Source organism: Myxocyprinus asiaticus, chromosome 17 (assembly GCF_019703515.2).
Source record: "Myxocyprinus asiaticus isolate MX2 ecotype Aquarium Trade chromosome 17, UBuf_Myxa_2, whole genome shotgun sequence".
In the NCBI taxonomy this organism is placed as follows: Eukaryota; Metazoa; Chordata; class Actinopteri; order Cypriniformes; family Catostomidae; genus Myxocyprinus; species Myxocyprinus asiaticus.
In genome coordinates this window covers 4,317,295-4,338,983 of record NC_059360.1, presented here as the reverse complement: position 1 = coordinate 4,338,983, position 21,689 = coordinate 4,317,295, and the positions used below count along the sequence as shown (strand labels likewise).

Here is a 21,689-nt window from a genome sequence, read left to right as displayed (position 1 = left end):
TAACCACGAAGAGGTTACCCCATGTGACTCTACCCTCACCTAGCAACCGGGCCAATTTGGTTGCTTAGGAGACCTGGCTGGAGTCACTCAGCACGCCCTGGGGTTCAAACTAGCGAACTAGCGAACTCCAGGGGTGGCAGCCAGCATCTTATACCACTGAGCTACCCAAGCCCCCATAATTGGTCATTTTCAATATTTTGCCTGGTCATTCCATTCAATTCAATTCAGTTGAATCCAGCACAATTCTTTATAGTTCAGGTTATTTCAGTTCATTTCAGTTCATTTCATTTCAGTTCATTTCAATTCAGTTCAGTTCAGTTCAGTTCAGTTCAGTTCAATTCAGTTCAGTTCATTTATGTTTAATATATTTCAGTTAAGTTTGATTCAGTTTAGTTCAAGTCTGTTTGGTTTACTTAAAGTCAGGTTACTTGAAGTCAGTGCGATTGTTCTGTTCAGTTCAGTACAGTTCAGTTTAATTCATTCATAAGTCAATTAATTTCAATCCAGTTCAATACAATTAAGTTCAGTTTGGTTCAATACAGTTCAGTTCTGTTCAAGTCAGTTTGGTTTACTTCAAGTCAGTTCAGTTGTATTTGTTCAGCTCAATACAGTTCAGTTTAAGTTAGTTCAGATCAGTTCATTTCAATATAGTTCAATAAAATTAAGTTCAAGTCAGTTAAAAATACATTTCAAGTCAGTTCAGTTAATGTCAGTTAAATACTTTTCTGTTGAATTCAGTTCAATTAAGTTTTATTCAATTCAATTAATTTCAATCGTTTAATAAAATGGAGTTCAATTTAATTCAATTAATTTTAATTCAGCCTGCAGAGAACAGGATGTCTTATTCTGCTAACTGCCTCATTTTTGTTCTGTGTAGAGGGAAAGAGCCCCTTCAGGACAGCATCATTGCCACGTATGAAGAGCATGAAGACAGTGTGTATGCCGTGGAGTGGTCTGAAGCCGACCCCTGGCTGTTTGCCTCACTTAGTTACGATGGCCGGCTAGTGATTAACAGAGTACCGCGAGCCCTCAAATACCGCATTTTACTGTAGAGCAGGTGAGCAAACAAGTGAATGAACAAATAAATAGGAGAAAAATGGCACAAAAAGAGATAAACTCTTAATAATGGAACAGACTGAGTATGATTAAGATGGCCAGTGTGATGTTTAAAGAGAATAGAGGCATTTTGAAGACTGAGGCTCTGTTCCAAATCATAGTGAGTTGCCTCGTTGTCTACTCTATACATAAGCAGAAACCATATCAGGCAGCATCCAAACCAACATGGAACCGCATAAAGGACTGATTTTACCATTCAACATGGGCAGCAACTTTGTGAATGGTCATTCTCATGCACCACACAAACAGCTCTCTTTACATGAACTACATGACAGACTCGACTAAAGGCAGATTTTAGCCTGGATTTGCAGTCAGTGCTAGTCGGCTCCAGTCTGCAGATTTTGGGCCAGTCGGAGTTGACAGATTTCACAGAAAATCGTGTAGTATATGATGGGTACCAACTCCGATTTCTTACCCTCAGACTATGATTCCATGTAGTCAAAGGATATCAAACATGTTTGATATTTTAGAGCCGACTATCCATGACTACAGAGGAAATCTCGTGGTGAATGATGCTCCACGACTCCAATCTGAAGTCTAAGATTGTTTATAAATTGCTCATATTGCATATATTATCACAAGATATTGCATTAGATCTTTTTACCAACTTTTTTTTTCTTTTTTTACATATTTATTAAAAAATATATTTTTATTGGAGTCATACAGGGCTAGTGGGGGTGTCATGCCCAGTTTTTGTTGTTAGCTTAGCAACATGCTAATGTTAACATAGTGATATGTTAGTCATCTTATTTTAGAGTATTAAGGCTGGATTACAGTACACAACTTGTAAGATCTGAACAGACTCTAAAAGTTGGCTATTTTACCCAATATAAGTGTGCTAAGTATTTGTGTGCTCATTACAGTATTTGGTACAAATTGTTAGCTTAGCAACATGCTAATGTTAGCATGTCTGTAGTATTCATACATTTTAGGAGTCATGTAGTGTAATTTAGCCTTAATACTCACATTCCAAAAAGAGGCTGACATTAGCTTGTCGCTAAGCTAACATTTGCAAGTTTCTAAGCTAACATTAAAATGTTCGCGAACCAAACAATTTGTACCAGATGCTATAATGAGCACACAAATACGTAGCACACGTATATTGGGTAAAATAGCCAACTTTTAGAATCTGTTTAGATTTTCAAGTTGTGTAGTGTAATTCAAACTTAATACTCACATTCCAAAAGAGGCTGGCATTAGCATGTTGCTAAACTAAAATTAGCACATTGCTAAGCGAACAGCTTGATACTGTAATGAGCACACAAATAAGTAGGACACTTATTTTGGGTGAAATAGTTCGATTTCGATAGTTAGATTTAATTAGTTCATTCTTAATAAGGGCTATTTTCTCTTTATACATTTTTGTATTGAATAAAATATATTTGCAGTCCCTCAAAAATGTTCACTGGGTTTGTATTGGTACCTTCGATTTTGGCAAAACAGGGTATCTTATAAGCAGTGTTGGGTAATCTACTACAAATTACTAATCACCCAAAATTGTAAGCAGATTGCTTCATGGGGAAATTAATAACATTACTAATTATTTTACTTTTAAGGTACTTTCTTAAACACTTTTCTCAACAAATTCAAAATAATTTCCTTCTTGTTCAGTGTTGCACACAAGTCATACACTCAGCACCACACGTTTCTCCCTTGAAATGACTCGTTAGGGGTTAACGCCCTTAAAATGTCAAAGAAACGCAAATAAAACGTATGAATGAAAATAATTCAGTTTTTAAATGTATTTTACATAAATAATATTATTTTAGATATATTTGTAACACTAGTAATACTTGAAAGTAATTACATTAATTGAAAGTCAGTAACTAATCTGATTACAAGAATTAAAAATTATGTTTTTTAAATAATAATAATTAATAATTCCTTATATTTATGTAGCGCTTTTCTAGGCACTCAAAGCACTTTACATAGTATAGAGGGACTCTCCTCAACCACCACCAGTGTGCAGCATCCACCTGGATGATGCAACGGCAGCCATATTGCGCCAGTACGCTCACCACACACCAGCATGATTTTTAGCATGATGCTGTCTAGAGTTTGGGACAGAGCGTCATAATAAATAAGCATAATTGCTTTTAACACAACCAATTAAAATGTGCAGTGATGTGTGTATTGATAGCACTGGTTCTGCTGTTTCATTTCTACTGAATCTAGTGTTTCTAATCACACAACTGATTTCAGAGCTCAAGCACGAAGAAATCTTATGCTGTCTTTTCACTCTATATCTGTTGTTCTTCTATCTCTCAGTCCTTACTTTTCCACACATCTCTTGACATTTTTTATTTTATTTTTTTCAGAATGAACTCTTGTTTTGGAGCTGACCAACACCAACATCCCATGCTTCTTCAGATGAGAAGATGACTGAAAATATTGTTTTGACTTTATATGGGAGTGTTTCAGTAAACTCTACAGTGTCAGATATCTACAGCAGCTGTACCGTTGCTCTAATGAATACCATTAATCAGATTTTTGCTGTAATTTCCTGACACCTGATGATTTTTTTGGACTGCACCAAGAGGTTTGCGATTCACCTACATCAAAATGAGTTTATTTAAAGACAGATATCTGCATTTTTTTTGTGTCTACTGTGGGAAATCAGAACCCTGAAGATTAATTATGATTATGTGTCTTATCATGTGTGGTTTAACAACAGCAATGTTCTGTGGAGCTGTCACAGAGCATTTAATTACCCCTGTATGTTCCCCATAAAACAGCTTTAATTAAAGAGCAGGACATCTTGGGCTTTGGTTTGATATCCTTCCTGTCTTTCTCTGCTTATCTGTCTCTCCTGCTCCTCCTCCTGTTTCTGTAATTGCAGGAGCTGAGAGTTGTCTGTGAGTGTTCATTAAAGCATTCTCCAGTGACGGTCTGTTTTAATTGTAGCTTGACTCTCCACATCTCAGGCTGCCAGGGGAATGCCGCGGTCCGATCCATCAATACCAGGGCCAGCGGAACGACTCGAATGTGTAATGTCAGTGTTTGGTGTCTCAAGTGGTGTGTCTACCCTTTGCATACTGCATTCTCAGTGATGTGGAGTTTTGGGACTCTTGCCCTCTCACGCCTTTTTCACTCTTAATGGGTCTGTCACAAGCCCTGCCGTCGCTCTCTCACCCTGTTCTTCGGTTGACGTGCTGTCATGGTGAAGTGGGGCTCTAACATAGAGAAATTTGCATGAATCCTCGTCTTCCTATAAAATATCCTGTGTGACTCCATGGCATAGCAAGAGTTTGTGTGTGTATATCAGATTTGAGGAGAGTGTGACATCTCTAATAATCATAATAATCTGCATAATTTGAAGGGTTAATAGCGAGTTAACATGCACATTAAAGTGATGCTTAAAGGAATAGTTCACCCTAAAATGGAAAATCTGTCATCCTTTACTCACCCTCCTGTCATTCCAAACCTGTTTGCATTTTTGAAGAGTATCCTCTTTCATATAATGAAATTGTGGACTAGGGTTGTCCCGATCCATAGAAAAAATCAGACTCAAAAGAATCAAGAGGAAATTATTTGTTCTCAATGTAAAGATTTTCAATGAAAAAGGATTGTTTCTCACACAAAGCTATCTTATGACCAGTGTTAATCTCTTCAACTAAATTACTGATGAAAATGATTAGCGACAAAGGTTTTTTTTTAAATTTATTTTTTTGGTCATCAATAATGAAGATGAGACGGAAAAAAAATGTAGGCCTATCTTAATCAAAGGGTTTTAAAGGAATAGTTTACCCAAAAATTAAAATTGTCTCATCATTTACTCACCCTCATGCCATCCCAGATGTGTATGACTTTCTTTCTTCTGCTGAACAGAAACTAAGATTTTTAGACGAATATCCCAGCTCTGTAGGACCATACTGTGCAACTGAATAGTGGCCAGAACTTTGAAGCTGAAAAAAGCACATAAAGTCAGCATAAAAGTAATCCACATGACTCCAGAGGTTAAATCCATATCTTCAGAAGCGATTGGATAGGTGAGGGTAAGAAATAGATCAACATTTAAGTCCTTCTTTACTATAAATTTTCCTCCCTGCCCAGTAGGTGGTGATATGCATGAAGAATCTGAATCGCCAAAAACAAAAGACGACGAATGTCAAAGTGAAAGTGGAGATTTATGTGTAAAAAATAAAAAATAAAATATTGATCTGTTTCTCAACCATATGTATCATATCGCAAGAAGTGACTGAAATCCAGTCATAGTATATTGGGTATTACCCATCTAAAGCTGTGTGAGCTGCAAGAGCTGAACACCTTGAAAACATTTCCTCTAAGGTGCACACAGTAATTTTTTCCTCAATAAACAAGTTTAACTCCTAAAGACATGAATTGAAATTTTGAATCATGAGCACCACATGAAATGGAGACTCCAGTCAAATCAGTAACCTTATAAATGCTGTTTTATTCTACATGGAGAGGGTCCACACATGGGGGCGGCCATGTTAGAATCACATGACTAGCCTAATACTACTCGCTTAATCTCAGTATCCGTCCTGTTATTGGACACTTTCACTCATTGATTAAAGTAATCATGACTGACTGTGAATACTAAATTTAATTTAATTAAATTATGCTGATTAATTATATTAATGGTGATTAATGATCCTACTTTATTTAAATGAATTAAATGATGCTGCATCCATGCCACTAGATGTCAGTGTACATCTTAGATGATGTAAATACAAAAATTACTGAGTGTAATTTTAAAAATGGGATGAACATAATACAATTTTCAAAACTGTTTCAACGTGAGGAATTCACAACAGAGTAACTTCTAAAACTAACTAATACTTATTTATATTCAATGTATGCTATTATTTTAGAATCTCAGGTTTTCAGGACAGTTTTCTCATGTTTAATGTTACAGATTTAACATATTAATGTTCAGTGTGTTTGGTACATGTTTAAATAATTGCAAGTAGTTCATACAATTTTTAGAATAGTTGATTAAAGTCTGTTCTGTCTGATATATATTTTTGTCATTTTGCACATTATCGTCAAATTAAATGTTATTTTGTCTACTAAAATTAGAATTTAGTCTGGGTAAAATTTAATAAACTGAATATTACATGATGAGATATTGACCGTAAACTGAATGAATATAACATGATTACATATTGACTAAATTTAAAGGGAATTTTTGTCAAAAAAATAAATAATATATATATATATATAATTCATTTATTTTTCTCCCCTTTTTCTCCCCAATTTGGAATGCCCCATTCCCCTTACGTAGCAGGTCCTCGTGGTGGCGCGGTTACTCACCTCAATCCGGGTGGCGGAGGACAAGTCTCATTTGCCTCCGCTTCTGAGACAGTCAATCCGCGAATCTTATCATGTGGCTCGCTGTGCATGACACTGCGGAGACTCACAGCATGTTGAGGCTCATGCTACTTTCCGCGATCCACGCACAACTTACTACATGCCCCATTGAGAGCGAGAACCACTAATCGTGACCATGAGGAGGTTACCCCATATGACTCTACCCTCCCTAGCAACCAGGTCAATTTGGTTGCTTAGGAGACCTGGCTGGAGTCACTCAGCACGCCCTGGATTCGAACTCGCGACTCCAGGGGTGGTAGTCAGCGTCGATACTCACTGAGCTACCCAGGCCCCCGTCAAAATAAATATTGACTAAAATTATAACTGGAGGTGACTTCAGAAGACTTGGAGCAATAGAGCGCACCAGTGCCCACCCACATTTTCAGCCGTCTGGATTCCGGAAGTATTTTCCCCATTAATTTCTTCCATAGACTTTTTATAAAATCCTTCATAAAAGAGTTGAACCAAGCCATGAATGAAACCAACCAGCTCAGAGGAGAATCACAACATCACAAACTTTGTTTAAAAGGCAAAAAACTGTTTGAAAATCGGACAAAGACAAAGATACAAGGCTGTGTACTTACCGTCTTTCATGAGGGCACAGACTGCAATCCCATAAAGCATTGCGAATGAAGTTATTGAATAAAAAAAATTATGGGAATACATAAAACTATTGATTTTAGGTTGTTGATTAAACAGTTGAAGTCAGAAGTTTACATACACCTTAGCTAAATAAATTTAAACTCACAAAGTTTTTCACAATTCCTGACATTTAATCGTAGAAAACATTCCCTGTCTTAGGTCAGTTAGGATCACTACTTTATTTGAATAATGTAAAATGTCAGAATAATAGTAGAGAGAATTATTTATTACAGCTTTTATTTCTTTCATCACATTCCCAGTGGGTCAGAAGTTTACATACAATTTGTTAGTATTTGGTAGCATCGCCTTTAAATTGTTTAACTTGGGTCAAACGTTTTGGGTAGCCTTCCACAAGCTTCTCACAATAAGTTGCTAGAAATTTGGCCCGTTACTCCAGACAGAACTGATGTAACTGAGTCAGGTCTGTAGACCTCCTTGCTCGCACACGCTTTTTCACTTCTGCCCACAACTTTATCGGATTGAGGTCAAGGCTTTGTGATGGCCACTCCAATACCTTGAATTTGTTGTCTTTAAGCCATTTTGCCACAACTTTGGAAGTATGCTTGGGTCATTGTCCTTTTGGAAGACCCATTTGCATCCGAGCTTTAAATTCATGGCTGATGTCTTGAGATGTTGCTTCAATAAATCTACATAATTTTCCTTCCTCATGATGCCATCTATTTTGTGAAGTGCACCAGTCCCTCCTGCAGCAAAGTACCCCCACAACATGATGCTGCCACCCCCATGCTTCAAGGTTGGGATGGTGTTCTACGGCTTGCAAACCTCACCCTTTTTCCTCCAAAAATAATGATAGTTATTATGGCCAAACAGTTACATTTTTGTTTCATCAGACCAGAGGACATGGTCTTTGTCCCCATGTGCACTTGCAAACTGTAGTCTGGCTTTTTTATGGCGGTTTTGGAGCATTGGCTTCTTCCTTACTGAGCAGCCTTTCAGGTTATGTCACTATAGGACTTGTTTTACTGTGGATATAGATACTTGTCTACCTGTTTCTTCCAGCATCTTCACAAGGTCCTTTGCTGTCCTTCTGGGATTTATTTGCACTTTTCGCTCCAAACTATGTTCATCTCTAGGAGACAGAATGCGTCTCCTTCCTGAGTGGTATGATGGCTGTGTGGTCCCATGGTGTTTATACTTGCGTACTATTGTTTGTACAGATGAACGTGGTACCTTCAGGCGTTTGGAAATTGCTCCCAAGGATGAACCAGATTGTGGAGGTCCATTTTTTTTCTGAGGTCTTGGCTGATTTCTTTTGATTTTCCCATGATGTCAAGCAAAGAGGCACTGAGTTTGAAAGTAGGCCTTAAAATACATCCACAGGTACACCTTCAATTCATAACACCTCCTGTCAGAAGCTAACTGGCTAATTGTCTAAAGGCTTGACATTATTTTCTAGAATTTTACAAGCTGCTTAAAGGCACAGTTAACTTAGTGTATGTAAACTTCTGACCCACTGGAATTGTGATATAGTAAATTAAAAGTTAAACAATCTGTCAGTAAACAATTGTTGGAAAATTCCTTGTGTCATGCACAAAGTAGATGCCACAAACAACTTGCCAAAACTATAGTTTGCTAATATTAAATCTGTGGAGGGGGTAAAAAATGAGTTTTAATGACTTCAACCTAAGTGTATGTAAACTTCTGACTTCAACTGTAAGCATAGAAACAATATATCTTACATTTATTGCAAAATATTGCAATATGTACAAATATATAAGAAGTTTAAGGGTGAAGGGAGACCGACTCGATTACGTCATTCACAGTGCGTAATGGGAGCGTGTGGTCGCTCCAAGGCACGCTTCCCGGGTTTCATTGGCTACAGTTCTCTGGTTGGTGGATCTTTCTCTGCTGTACCACGGGTAATGTAGTTGTTTACAATGAATTACACTATCAAACATGATCTTTAAACAAGTAAGTTGAAATAACGCAGACGGATGGCTTCGACGGAAGCACATACCATCGATGAAAAACCTTGTAGCTCACGGTAGGTCTGTCTTTAAAAGTTTATAAATTATCCTTGAAAATTAATTAATCTATGGGATAAATAATGGGAGTTTTACTTCTGGAACCAGACTGTTGCACTCTATAGCACACAAGTAGTATGGACTGCTTTTATGACTGTTTTTATGGTGTGTTTGGAATGTAGTGTGAAGGAGTGAGGTAAATATGATGAGTGGAATATGATGCATATGCTAGAGGTTTCCTAAAGGAATATTCTGGGTTCAATACAAGTTAAGCTCAATCGAAAGCATTTGTTGATTATCATAAAAATTATTTTCGACTCATCTCTCCTTTTCTTTAAAAAAGCAAACATCAAGGCTACAGTGAGGCGCTTACACTGGAAGTGAATGGGGCCAATTTTTGGAGGGTTTAAAGGCAGAAATGTGAAACTTATAATTTTATAAAAGCACTTACATTAATTCTTCTGTTAAAATGCATGTACTATTTGAGCTGTAAAGTTGTTTAAATTGTAATTTGTACAGTCATTTGAGGGTTTTAGCATTTGTTAACACTGCAGAAAGGGTTAGTACTGTAAATGATTTTATCACACTAAAATCATGTTAATACGCATATTGATTATGTCTTGTGACTATACTTTTGAAAAAGTGAGTATTTTAACGTTCAAAAATTGTTCCCCATTCACTTCAATTTTAAGTGTCTCAATGTAACCCAGACTTTTACATTTTTAAGGAGGGGCAAGTCAAAATACATTTTTTGTGGTAATCAATATTATGCCACAAATGCTGTCGATTGAGCTTAACTTGTATTTAACTTAAAAGGAAAAGAGTCAGTTTGTTCATGTATAACTTCAGGTTTGCATTCACAAATTCATGACAAAAAGTTTGATTAATATACTGTTATAATTTTAAAAACTTCTTTTGCCAACCTGGTGTCAAAGAATCGCATTCGCAAAATTATTTTTTACATGGCTTGTTGTACATATCAGGACTGTTTCCTGGTGAAATGAACCGTAGAGGCGCTACAACAATGACTTGTATTTACTTATTATCAGTTCATAATAAGTTAATTAATTAAAGTCACTTTTACTGTAGCACATGACTTGTAAGGCGATCTATTTATTATAACCAACTACTTTCCTATGCTTGTTCAACAAAATCAAGTTGTGCAGTAGCTCAGCTGATTAACTGCAACAGACTGGTTTGTCAGATAACTTCTTAATGTAATTTTCTTCCACCAGTGTCCAGGCTGTATCTACTGAATATCATACATCCGTGTATTCTAATTCTCTTATTGAATTATTTGAGTTTTATCTCTCTCTGTTTTGGAGCTCTCTCGTGCCTCCAGTCATGTATATTTGTATCTGTCGTATTTAAATACTGTTAAATCTATTGAATATGTTCGATAAAAAAACCACTGGGTCACTGTAGTGCAGCTCCCAGAGGGCCTAGCCAAAATTGGATTCAGCTGCTCACAAATGAATTAAATGAAATTAGATTTTATTTAATAATTTATGTACATCTCTTGTGCAGCCGAGCAGCCCTTGGGGAGCCCAGGTGATGATTTGGTTGGATTAGTGTTCAGAAGTAAGCCCCTCAAAATGAAAAGATGGCACAAACGATTGGAGGAATGGAAGAGGAGTGGGTTTAGAATGAGTAATCGGAGGCCAATCAGTCGGCCTTGAGAGAATGTAGACATAAAGATGTTTCTGAACTTAAAAGGAAAGTGTGTTTCTCTAACAGTAGAAAACTCATGGGAAAGATTCTTTCATAAGACTTTCACTGGATGGCTGCTTCTGGTTCTCATTGTAGATCATTAGCATTTCAAAAGCATAGTGCCTTTAAATCCACTGTCCTAGTGAGAATAGTATCCTCCTGTGTTTGAGTAATAGTTCTGCTTGATAATTATGTAATTTCATCATATACCGGTTTAGGTCGATATTCTAGTTAAGCCTTTATTCTGAAAAAGAGGTTCACATGCTGTGCAGGACCCCACAAAGTCAAAATTTATAAAAATGGCTTCCGTGACAGGTAGTAGGGACAAGACATGTCCTATGTCTCTAGGAGTTTTGGTCATAACTCAACTTTCACAAAATGTATAGTTAGTGTGATAAGCAGTACACATTTTTGAATATTCCTGAATATATTTTGCATATTAAAAAATATGACATGTTTTTTCATGCTATTCTTTTATGGAAATACTGGAGATGCTCTTGTCATTTATTACGCTGCATTTTTAGTAATTTTGCACAGTAATTTATTCAACGCATCAGTTCCCATTCGTGTGTGTAACACAAAAATGCGAGATGAAATTCAAAAATTTGTTCAAAATTACCTGTATCTGCCAGCAACCAGGATTACTTTAATTTGGACTTTATGGAATATACTGTAAATGGAATACTACATATGGAATATTGCAGTCATCTCAGTGGGAATCCGCACAATTGTGAATTTTCAATGGATATCTGGTGGCGAAGAATTCTACCTTGTGGAACTTTGACACAAATTCACTGTGTTGACCAATAGGAAGTTGCTTGGTTTGGCAGTGACCTCTATGTGGGCGGTGCTTCGTACACAGCTACACTGAATATTCACAATGGACACCCAGATAGCACACGTACATCTCTGAGATGTCTGTTTTAGATCTTTTCATCTGGAAAGCATCACAATCTAATTAACATTAGCTAAACATCTGATGTATTTGACAATTATTATTAATGTAGTACAAACTTTCCTTACAAACATCTTCTTAAAGCAATGCAACAAAGAAAATAATGCATAAGTACATTTTATTTTTTAAATCCAATGAAAATAAACATTCCATTAGGCTCTTAATGATTTAAGTCATTTCTATAGAGAATATATAAATATCTGAAGGCAAGCGTATCGATATCGAGAGAAACCGGATTGAGTAGTGCGAGTGAAATCCCATGCTGGACTTACGCACTTGCATGCTCCAGAGATCAATCATGTGAAACAAAGCTGCGTGTGTCAGATGACAAGCATATTTAGAATGGAAGATAATTGTCTTGAATTTCAATGTCCTCCTCATCTTCTCATTCACATGGATTTGAAGAACCACATGCCGCTCCACCTTCCTCCTCCATTTCTCTGACAGATTGGGTACCGTGTATGTGTAAAGTGAACAGAATGCTGTGCATATTTCTTGCCATGCGGTGGTGATTTTGCATAGCCGCAGTAAAGACGATAATCCAAAATCTATACAGGTTATCAAATTTCTAATGGTTTATCGCCCACGCCTACAAGGCACAATACAAACAGGCTATGTAGCTCTTCACTGGAGCAATAGTTGTTTCATTCTAAGTGTAGGATAATACTATCTAGCTCTAAGTAATGAGTGCAGGCACCGGTAACATACAATTACTGCTCGACAGCAGTAAATAGTGCAGCATATTTGTATTCATATTAGATCCACAGGCTTTGCTGTGTCTCTGAAGTGAATGTGGACAGCTACTTGGAGTGAAAAATGATACACAGATGGGGAGAGACTGTTAATGTAAGCCACACATTAAAGCCCGCTTCTTCTCTTGTGAAAAAACTTATCAGGTGTGCTAATCAATCCTCAGTTTAATCTATTGTATATTTTTCTTGATGTTCTGTATCAAATGTAATGGTTCCAGCTATTAAAATCTGTGCTTTTAATCTCTGAACATAATAGCTTGAAGTACATAGCATCGTTGTTCACCATATTGTGACATTTTTGAAGAAAAAGTACATTCAAAATGAAAATTCTGCATATTCAAACTTGGTCTGTTGCATTCGGTTGTGACATATGCAATGTCAAACCAGGCATGATGCATCTTAATGGGACAAATTTGATTATGCGCTAGCACAAATGGATTTGAGAGCTACAGAGAATATGGCAAAGTTTACCACTAAGAACATTCTGTTTACTATTATCAAAATGAATCTTTGAATCTAAGGATCCACATTATCATTATTGTGGCCATTAAAAAGCGAGTGTGCAGAATTGTAAATCATTTGTGGGCTTTGCCCAACACAGTGGACATATAATCGGCTCTGGAATGCAGTAATTGCTTTAATTTCTCATGTCCGGTGCATCTAGCGATATGCCCTCTTGAGGAATGAGGGAGATTGAGAGCACTTGTTCTGGAGAAGTGTGGGTTACAGCCATTGATTGCTTTCAAATGCCTGTGATTTCTGTCCTAACAGTGTCTGATTTCATTCTGTGCCACTGCTGTAAAATTCCATATCCTGTAAGCTGTGCGTGGCACTCTCTTGGGCTCATTGAAGACTCAAATGCGCTGCTTCTTTCTGGACGATTTGCAGAGGTTTAATTTTACATGCAGGAATGCTTTTCAGAAGAGCACTGCAGTAGTCCAGTCTAGATATAACAAGAACCTGGACAAGGAGTTGTGAAGCATGCTCAGATAGGAAAGGTCTCATCTTCCTAATGTTGTACATTTACATAACTAAAACATAATGGCTACTTTTAAAAAAGGGACAAGTCAATGATGACCCAATATGACCCACCCCAACTTCCTGGTTAAGGTTACTTTATTGTCCCCCATGGGAGAAATTTGTCTTAGATTAAGGAAATGCTGCATCAACAAACAATACCAGACATTACACATAAATACATAATATTACACAACATATCTTAAAACATACCCATCTTAATACATAATTTAATTAAAAACCACAACACCTCTCAATTGCATTTATACCAGCAAACAAACAGTTGATAGAGCCTACAATAATCTCGGAACCTGCCCACTGCTATCTATCCTTCTGAAATTGCCCATTAATAATTTTAACTGACAAGGGGACAAATGAGTATTTATAAAGAATATACCTACACAAAGGGACCCTATATCTCCTGCCAGAGCTCATCAGCACATACTCAGAATACAATACATGAGAAAGGTCAGATAAAATCTTATTGGCTTGCTGATTCGTGGACTGCTCAAAAATATCCTGTACAGTGAAGGGTGTGGGCATACCCACAATCTTTCTTGCCACTCTGAGCTTTAATTTTCACCATTAGGTTTCCAAACCAGGTGATAATACCATAACGTAATACAGGATCTATAGTGGCCCTATAAAAAATTTACATAATAACCAAATAATCTTAATCTTTTTAGAAAGTATAGGTTTCAATAAAAACACAGGAAAGAATACCATTTTATGGGGTCTTTAAAGCTGAATTGTGTAATTTCTGCACCGCAGCAAACGAAATTGCAAAAATTATGGATGAATCTCATCTTGTTCCCTAACTCCCTATGTCATGAATCAGTATATCATAAACAGAATTCGGGCACAAGCAAGGATGTTGATCCACTATTGTGTCTCAATTACTTGTGACACAATTACGAGGTCAGACATTGAAAATTAGCTGATATTAATCAATGCTGTATAAAAAGAAACCGCATCTTTTTCTGTATAGTAAAAGACACTACACAGGACACTGTATAAAGACAGCATTATCATCGCTGTAAAAGACACTATTGTGCACTTTTGTTGTAGATGTAAAAACATACAGACATACATTCTGTAAATAAAAATACAAAGTGGTCTGTTTTTAATATTACAACGTTATAATTTAAAGGTTTGTAGGATTGTTTCCCTTTCATGCACATTATGCATAAAACACAATTATAAACAAAATCTCTTTTTAAAGCCAGAAAATAAGGCTTTGATATCATACAGTACATTTATACTTGTGCTTATCCTCCAACGCAGTTTAAAAAAATACAAAAATAATTTTCTCGAGCTAGGACCTAAACATGACTGTTAGCCTGGGACCCACACTTACAAAACTGTATTTTCTATATACATTAATTTGTTAGCTTTTTTTTATTTATTACTAAAACAATTGTGATACAGACAAACTCTTAAAGAAATCATTAATATTCTTTCACAGACTCAAAACTTTTTTTTTTTTTTTTTTTTTTTACAGACATTAAACATTTTAACATGCATACAAACATGCAAATTTTCAAATTGTAGAAATAAAGAAAAACATTCATGTTAAGACTGATAAAATAATTTACATCCAGTTTGAACTGGAGAGCATCATATACACTGGTGGCCAAAAGTTTGGAATAATGTACAGATTTTGCTCTAATGGAAAGAAATTGGTACTTTTATTCACCAAAGTGGCATTCAACTGATCACAATGTATAGTCAGGACATTAATAACGTGAAAAATTACTATTACAATTTGAATTTTTTTTTTTCAGAATTTCTTAAACTACTTCAAAGAGTTCTCATCAAAAAATGCTCCACGTGCAGCAATGACATCTTTGCAGATCCTTGACATTCTAGCTGTCAGTTTGTCCAGATACTCAGGTGACATTTCACCCCACACTTCCTGTAGCACTTGTCATAGATGTGACTGTCTTGTTGGGCACTTCTCACGCACCTTACAGTCTAACTGATTCCACAAAAGCTCAATGGGGATAAGATCCATAACACTCTTTTCCAATTAACTGTTGTCCAATGTCTGTGTTTCTTTGCCCACTCTAACCTTTTCTTTTTGTTTTTCTGTTTCAAAAGTGGCTTTTTCTTTGCAATTCTTCCCATAAGGCCTGCACCCCTGAGTCTTCTCTTTACTGTTGTACATGAAACTGGTGTTGAGCGGGTAGAATTCAATGAAGCTGTCAGCTGAGGACATGTGAGACGTCTATTTCTCAAACTAGAGACTCTGATGTACTTATCCTCTTGTTTAGTTGTACATCTGGTCTTCCACATCTCTTTCTGTCCTTGTTAGAGCCAGTTGTCCTTTGTCTTTGAAGACTGTAGTGTACACCTTTGTATGAAATCTTCAGTTTTTTGGCAATTTCAAGCATTGTATAACCTTCATTCCTCAAAACAATGATTGACTGATGAGTTTATAGAGAAAGCTGTTAATTATTTTTTGTTGCCATTTTTGACCTAATATTGACCTTAAGACATGCCAGTCTATTGCATACTGTGGCAACTCAGAAACAAACACAAAGACAATGTTAAGCTTCATTTAACAAACCAAATAGCTTCCAGCAGTGTTTGATATAATGGCAAGTGATTTTCTAGTACCAAATTAGCAATTTAGCATGATTACTCAAGGATAAGATGTTAGAGTGATGGCTGCTGGAAATGGGGCCTGTCTTGATTTGATCAAAATTTATTTTTTCCAATAGTGATGGTGCTGTTTTTTACATCAGTAATGTCCTGACTATACTTTGCGATCAGTTGAATGTAACTTTGGTGAATTAAAGTATCAATTTCCTTCAAAAACAGCTAAATCTGTACATTATTCCAAACCTTTGGCTGCCAGTGAAGTTATATTATTATATAAACAATATTACATAAAACTAGTAGTAACTTGCAGTATTAATTTCAGTAGCTATGATATTTTGGCAGAAAATATGGTAAATGATTCATAATTTTTTTTTATCCCCTTCTTAAATTTGGCATGCCCAATTCCTAAGTGTTTTGTTTTAATAACTTAGGAAATGTGACTATTGACTGTACAAAATACTGTACAGCATAGAAATATTGTTTCACTCACATACCAAATAGATATAAAATAAAAGCCCAGAGAAAAAAGCACAGAGGTTATAATAGATGTGTCTTTTTGTTAAGTTTTTTATAGTAACTTAATGAAACATGAACAGAATGTAAAAACAGCAGATGCTCCAGATTAAAACAAGCCCAAATAAAATGTGATATGATGCATAGATCTTAATATAATCTTGTAAAAAATGTGACGCTACCTCAGATATCCTGTATATAATCCTGGGGAAGAATCTCTGGTTACAAAGCAGACCAATTACAGTTGTTGTGCTCTGCGTTGATGCGACACGTGTTTATTTTGGAGAGGTGCACCTCAGGCTTTGGTTCGATGCAGAAGTTTAAAATGCATTTAGATACAGTTGACTCTGCATATTAAACTGGGATAGGAAAACATATTTTAATATTTTAAAAACATTACACATCAACTTTAATGATCACTTTACTCCTGTACTCCCAAGCGTTGGTTAACATTTGCTCTCACTTGCATTTTCAAGTCATTATTACTGTTTTATGTACAGTAATTATCTGAATGTTTTTTCATGTTGTTGTTATTACCAGAAAACATCTTGCAGATTTATTTGAATGCAATAATTAATGAATGCAATATTTAAACACATCTACAGTCTAAGCAGTGTTTAAAATCTTCCTCCCAAACTCACACACAATGCTAGTGAGGAAATAGCGAGTGGAGTTGTTTATTTCGGTGTGTGTGGTGGTAGATCATTTCCCTGTGGTGTTTCCAGCCCCCTCCTTCCTCTGGAGCAGAAAATATCCGTCTCTTCCATCCTATTTTCTCAGTAGAGATGGTTATTACCTCTATCTGAGCCACTGGGCTCATGATTCAATAATTAGTAAGGCCGCTTTGCAGGCTGAAGCTGCTTTATCTGCTCTGTGTCTGAGAGCTATAATAAGAATTTGTCCCTCCCCACATTGCTTCCTGATCCTGTTTGAAGTTCCTATTTCCTGCAATAAGGAGGAAGTGACCTACATAGCTGCCACCTCACTTGTTTGAGTGCTGTAGTCTGCATTTCAGGAGAGGCTGAATGAAAAATGGGACTGCTTTCCATAAATAATAAGATGTAATGTGAATTAATAGCAATGTGGTGCTGAGGACATACAAAATTAATGGCAGGAAAGGTTTCATGGTTCTGTTGTGGTTGTTTCTCAGACTTAAAAGCCAGACGGCATTCTATACATACATACCATATTTCTGATCCAATGCCTAGTAAGCTACCTCACTGTCTACTGTCTACATACAGTAGGCTGATACCATGACAGCATCCTAACTGACATGCAGGGCTGGCGCTAGCTATAGGCAAACTAGGCAATTGCCTAGAGCCTCCACATTGCCAGGGCCTCCAAAAGAGATTGTATCTGAACTTGGTAGTTAACCGTACCGATTTTCCGAAACGTAGGATGGAAGGGGAAGGCTTATTCATATTTATGAGAACAGCGCTACCTGGTCAGTGAAATGTTCAATTAGGTAGCACTTTCTACATTAATATCAATGAATGAATCCTTCCCCTGCCGCAACTCAAAATTCATCTTTTTTGATTGGATATATTAGTTGTCACTTGTAGTAAAACCAAACAGTATCACAGATTCCAAGTGGTCCCCACCCTCTGAATGTATAAAGAGGGATTAAAGCAGTCGGGCCTGAGTTTCCTTCACGCTCAAGCAGCTCTAACAACCTTGTCCATGAGCTCCAAACACTGGTCGTCCATCTTGATTTTCCCCCTAGTGGCAGCTGGCTTAAATATAGAATTTTACTGCCCTAATTGGATCATACAATTATTTATTTATTACAATTAATAAAATAATAAGAACAAGAGTTCAAATGAGAGTTAAACACCAAATACTACAATAAATAGGATGGATTAAAACATTTGCACAATAAAACAGTAAAGATCTCCTTAAATAGCTAAAATGAGCAAAACCCCAATAAATATTGCAAAATGGTGAGTAAAACAATAAATAAGTTATTTAGACACAAAAGAATCCTGTCATGGAGACCGACTCGCAGACTCTCCATCACATCACTTAATTTACAAATATTGCATTATGGCACTTAAATGTTATGCATCCAACATAAATTTTGCCTAGGGCCTCTTTATATCTAGACTTGCTGAAATGGAAACCCATAAGTGACTCATTTTAAATACTATACATACAGTAGGCAGCAACACCATTTATGGTAAATACAGTAGGGAACACAAATAGCATTCCTCACATGAAGCTCAGTTGATTCCAATACAGTCTAACATTAGCATGTTGCTAAGCTAATGCCATTATACCAGAGACTAGTTAGCAGAGATGGGCCACTTCTATTAAAATGAATGGGAGAAACTGAAATGCCCAACAGTCAACAGATGTAGAAAGGAAGTCCCGCCTTACAGGTAAAAGAGCCAATCATCTTTTAGATAGAGACATCACCTGTCAATCAACTCGAGAATGTGTATGCGCATTAGCTTTACAAGCCAGGAAAATTGCCTTTTTTTTTTAGCATAATGTGGGGTAAAGAAGCACAATTTATGATTCCAGTGTTGCCAGATTTTAACGCTGATTTGAAACATTCCATTCAAGTAGATAGGAGCCACATTTTCATGACTGGAAATAGTCTCTCTAAAGCATTCTAAAGATGGCTGCCAGTGGACTCACTTGCTAGAAAGACTTTGATTATACTCACAGAAATATAAAACACACAAATATTGGGTGAAATAGTCAATTTTTTATTCGATGAAACAATATTTTACTATGCCTTGTAGTGTTGAATACAATACAAACATAATTACATTCGACATTTCTGTCAATTCTGTCTCCCATCTTGCATTATATTTTCCACTGACCTTGCTACAAAGCATTATGCAAGTACATGAACAATATAATGCTTATATTTACACAGACTCTATTTCATGCGCCGTTTTGTTCCAAAATGTGTCTCATTACTCATACTCAGCATTGCTGCAAGGGGCGTTATAGCGGGTATTAGCGTCTTCTTCTATGCTCATGGTGGAGCAACAGTTTGAAGAGAATCTTGCTGGCTAGCTAGTTAAACTGTCAACATGTTTACAACTCAAGTTTGTTACGACCGCAGTAATGCAAGAATGCACATTCAGTATACAGTTGTGATCAAAAGTTTGCATACCCTGGCAGAAATTGTGAAATTTTGGCATTGATTTTGAAAATATGACTGATCATGCAAAAAAAACTTTTATTTAAGGACAGTGATCATATTAAGCCATTTATTATCACATAGTTGTTTGGCTCCTTTTTCATTCATAATGATAACAGAAATCACCCAAATGACCCTGATCAAAAGTTTACATATCCTTGAATGTTTGGCCTTGTAACAGGCACACAAGGTGACACACACAGGTTTAAATGGCAATTAAAGGTTAATTTCCCACACCTGTGACTTTTAAAATTGCAATTAGTGTCTGTGTATAAATAGTCAATGAGTTTGTTAGCTCTCATGTGGATGCACTGAGCAGGCTAGATACTGAGCCATGGGGAGCAGAAAAGAACTGTCAAAAGACCTGCATAACAAGGTAATGGAACTTTATAAAGATGGAAAAGGATATAAAAAGATATCCAAAGCCTTGAAAATGCCAGTCAGTACTGTTCAATCACTTATTAAGAAGTGGAAAATTCGGGGATCTCTTGATACCAAGCCAAGATCAGAAAAGATAGAAAAAAAAGAAAGATTTCAGCCACAACTGCCAGAAGAATTGTTTGGGATACAAAGAAACACCCACAGGTATCCTCAGGAGAAATACAGGCTGCTCTGGAAAAAGACGGTGTGGTTGTTCCAAGGAGCACAATACGACGATACTTGAACAAAAATGTGCTGCATGGTCGAGTTGCCAGAAAGAAGCCTTTACTGCACCAATGCCGCAAAAAAGCCGGGTTACAATATGCCCGACAATACCTTGACACACCTCACAGCTTCTGGCACACTGTAATTTGGAGTGACGAGACCAAAATAGAGCTTTATGGTCACAACCATAAGCGCTCTGTTTGGAGAGGGGTCAACAAGGCCTATAGTGAAAAGAATACCATCCCCACTGTGAAGCATGGTGGTGGCTCACTGATGTTTTGGGGGTGTGTGAGCTCTAAAGGCATGGGGAATCTTGTGAAAATTGATGACAAGATGAATGCAGCATGTTATCAGAAAATACTGGCAGACAATTTGCATTCTTCTGCACGAAAGCTGCGCATGGGACGCTCTTGGACTTTCCAGCACGACAATGACCCTAAGCACAAGGCCAATTTGACCCTCCAGTGGTTACAGCAGAAAAAGGTGAAGGTTCTGGAGTGGTCATCACAGTCTCCTGACCTTAATATCATCGAGCCACTCTGAGATCTCAAACGTGCGGTTCATGCAAGACGACCAAAAACTTTGCATGACCTGGAGACATTTTGCCAAGACAAATGGGCAGCTATACCACCTGCAAGAATTTGGGGCCTCATAGACAACTATTACAAAAGACTGCACACTGTCATTGATGCTAAACGGGGCAATACACAGTATTAAGAACTAAGGGTATACAGACTTTTGAACAGGGGTAATTTCATTTTTTTCTTTGTTGCCATGTTTTTTTTTTTTTATGATTGTGCCATTCTGTTATAACCTACAGTTGAATATGAATCCCATAAGAAATTAAAGAAATGTGTTTTGCCTGCTCACTCATGTTTTCTTTAAAAATGGTACATATATTACCAATTCTCCAAGGGTATGCAAACTTTTGAGCACAACTGTATACAATGGGAGCTCTTGCAATGTGTTGGCCAAGCATTTATGTGTACTTGCATTGAGTATGTTTCTTGGCTTCACATTTGGCCAAAATTAGCCGTTTTAAGGCTCGGTCACATTTACCTATGCATGGTAAAATTCTGTTGGAGGAATACAGCCTTCTCAGTGAAAATCCAGGTATTTTGTCTGATGGACTTTCGGTGCCTACTTGGCACAATGTTTTTGCAGGTTTCACACACACTTAACATCCGCCCATGCCTTCTTCGCTTGCAGAACTTTTCCATGCAAAAGTAAATGTAACCGAGCCATTAGAAAGCAGCATAGTA

At 36.8% G+C, this 21,689-nt stretch overlaps 1 protein-coding gene across 1 annotated transcript in view; it reads left to right on the top strand.

Annotated features, from left to right (window-relative positions):
• eipr1 (EARP complex and GARP complex interacting protein 1) overlaps nt 1-5,727 on the top strand; it is a 68,647-nt gene extending 62,920 nt beyond the window's left edge. Inside the window, exons 9-10 of the mRNA XM_051723249.1 lie at nt 878-1,057; nt 3,435-5,727. Of these exons, the coding sequence (XP_051579209.1) occupies nt 878-1,052 (175 nt within the window). The 3' untranslated portion in view covers nt 1,053-1,057; nt 3,435-5,727. The remainder of the gene's footprint in view (nt 1-877; nt 1,058-3,434) is intronic.
• The last annotated feature ends 15,962 nt before the right edge of the window (nt 5,728-21,689 follow it).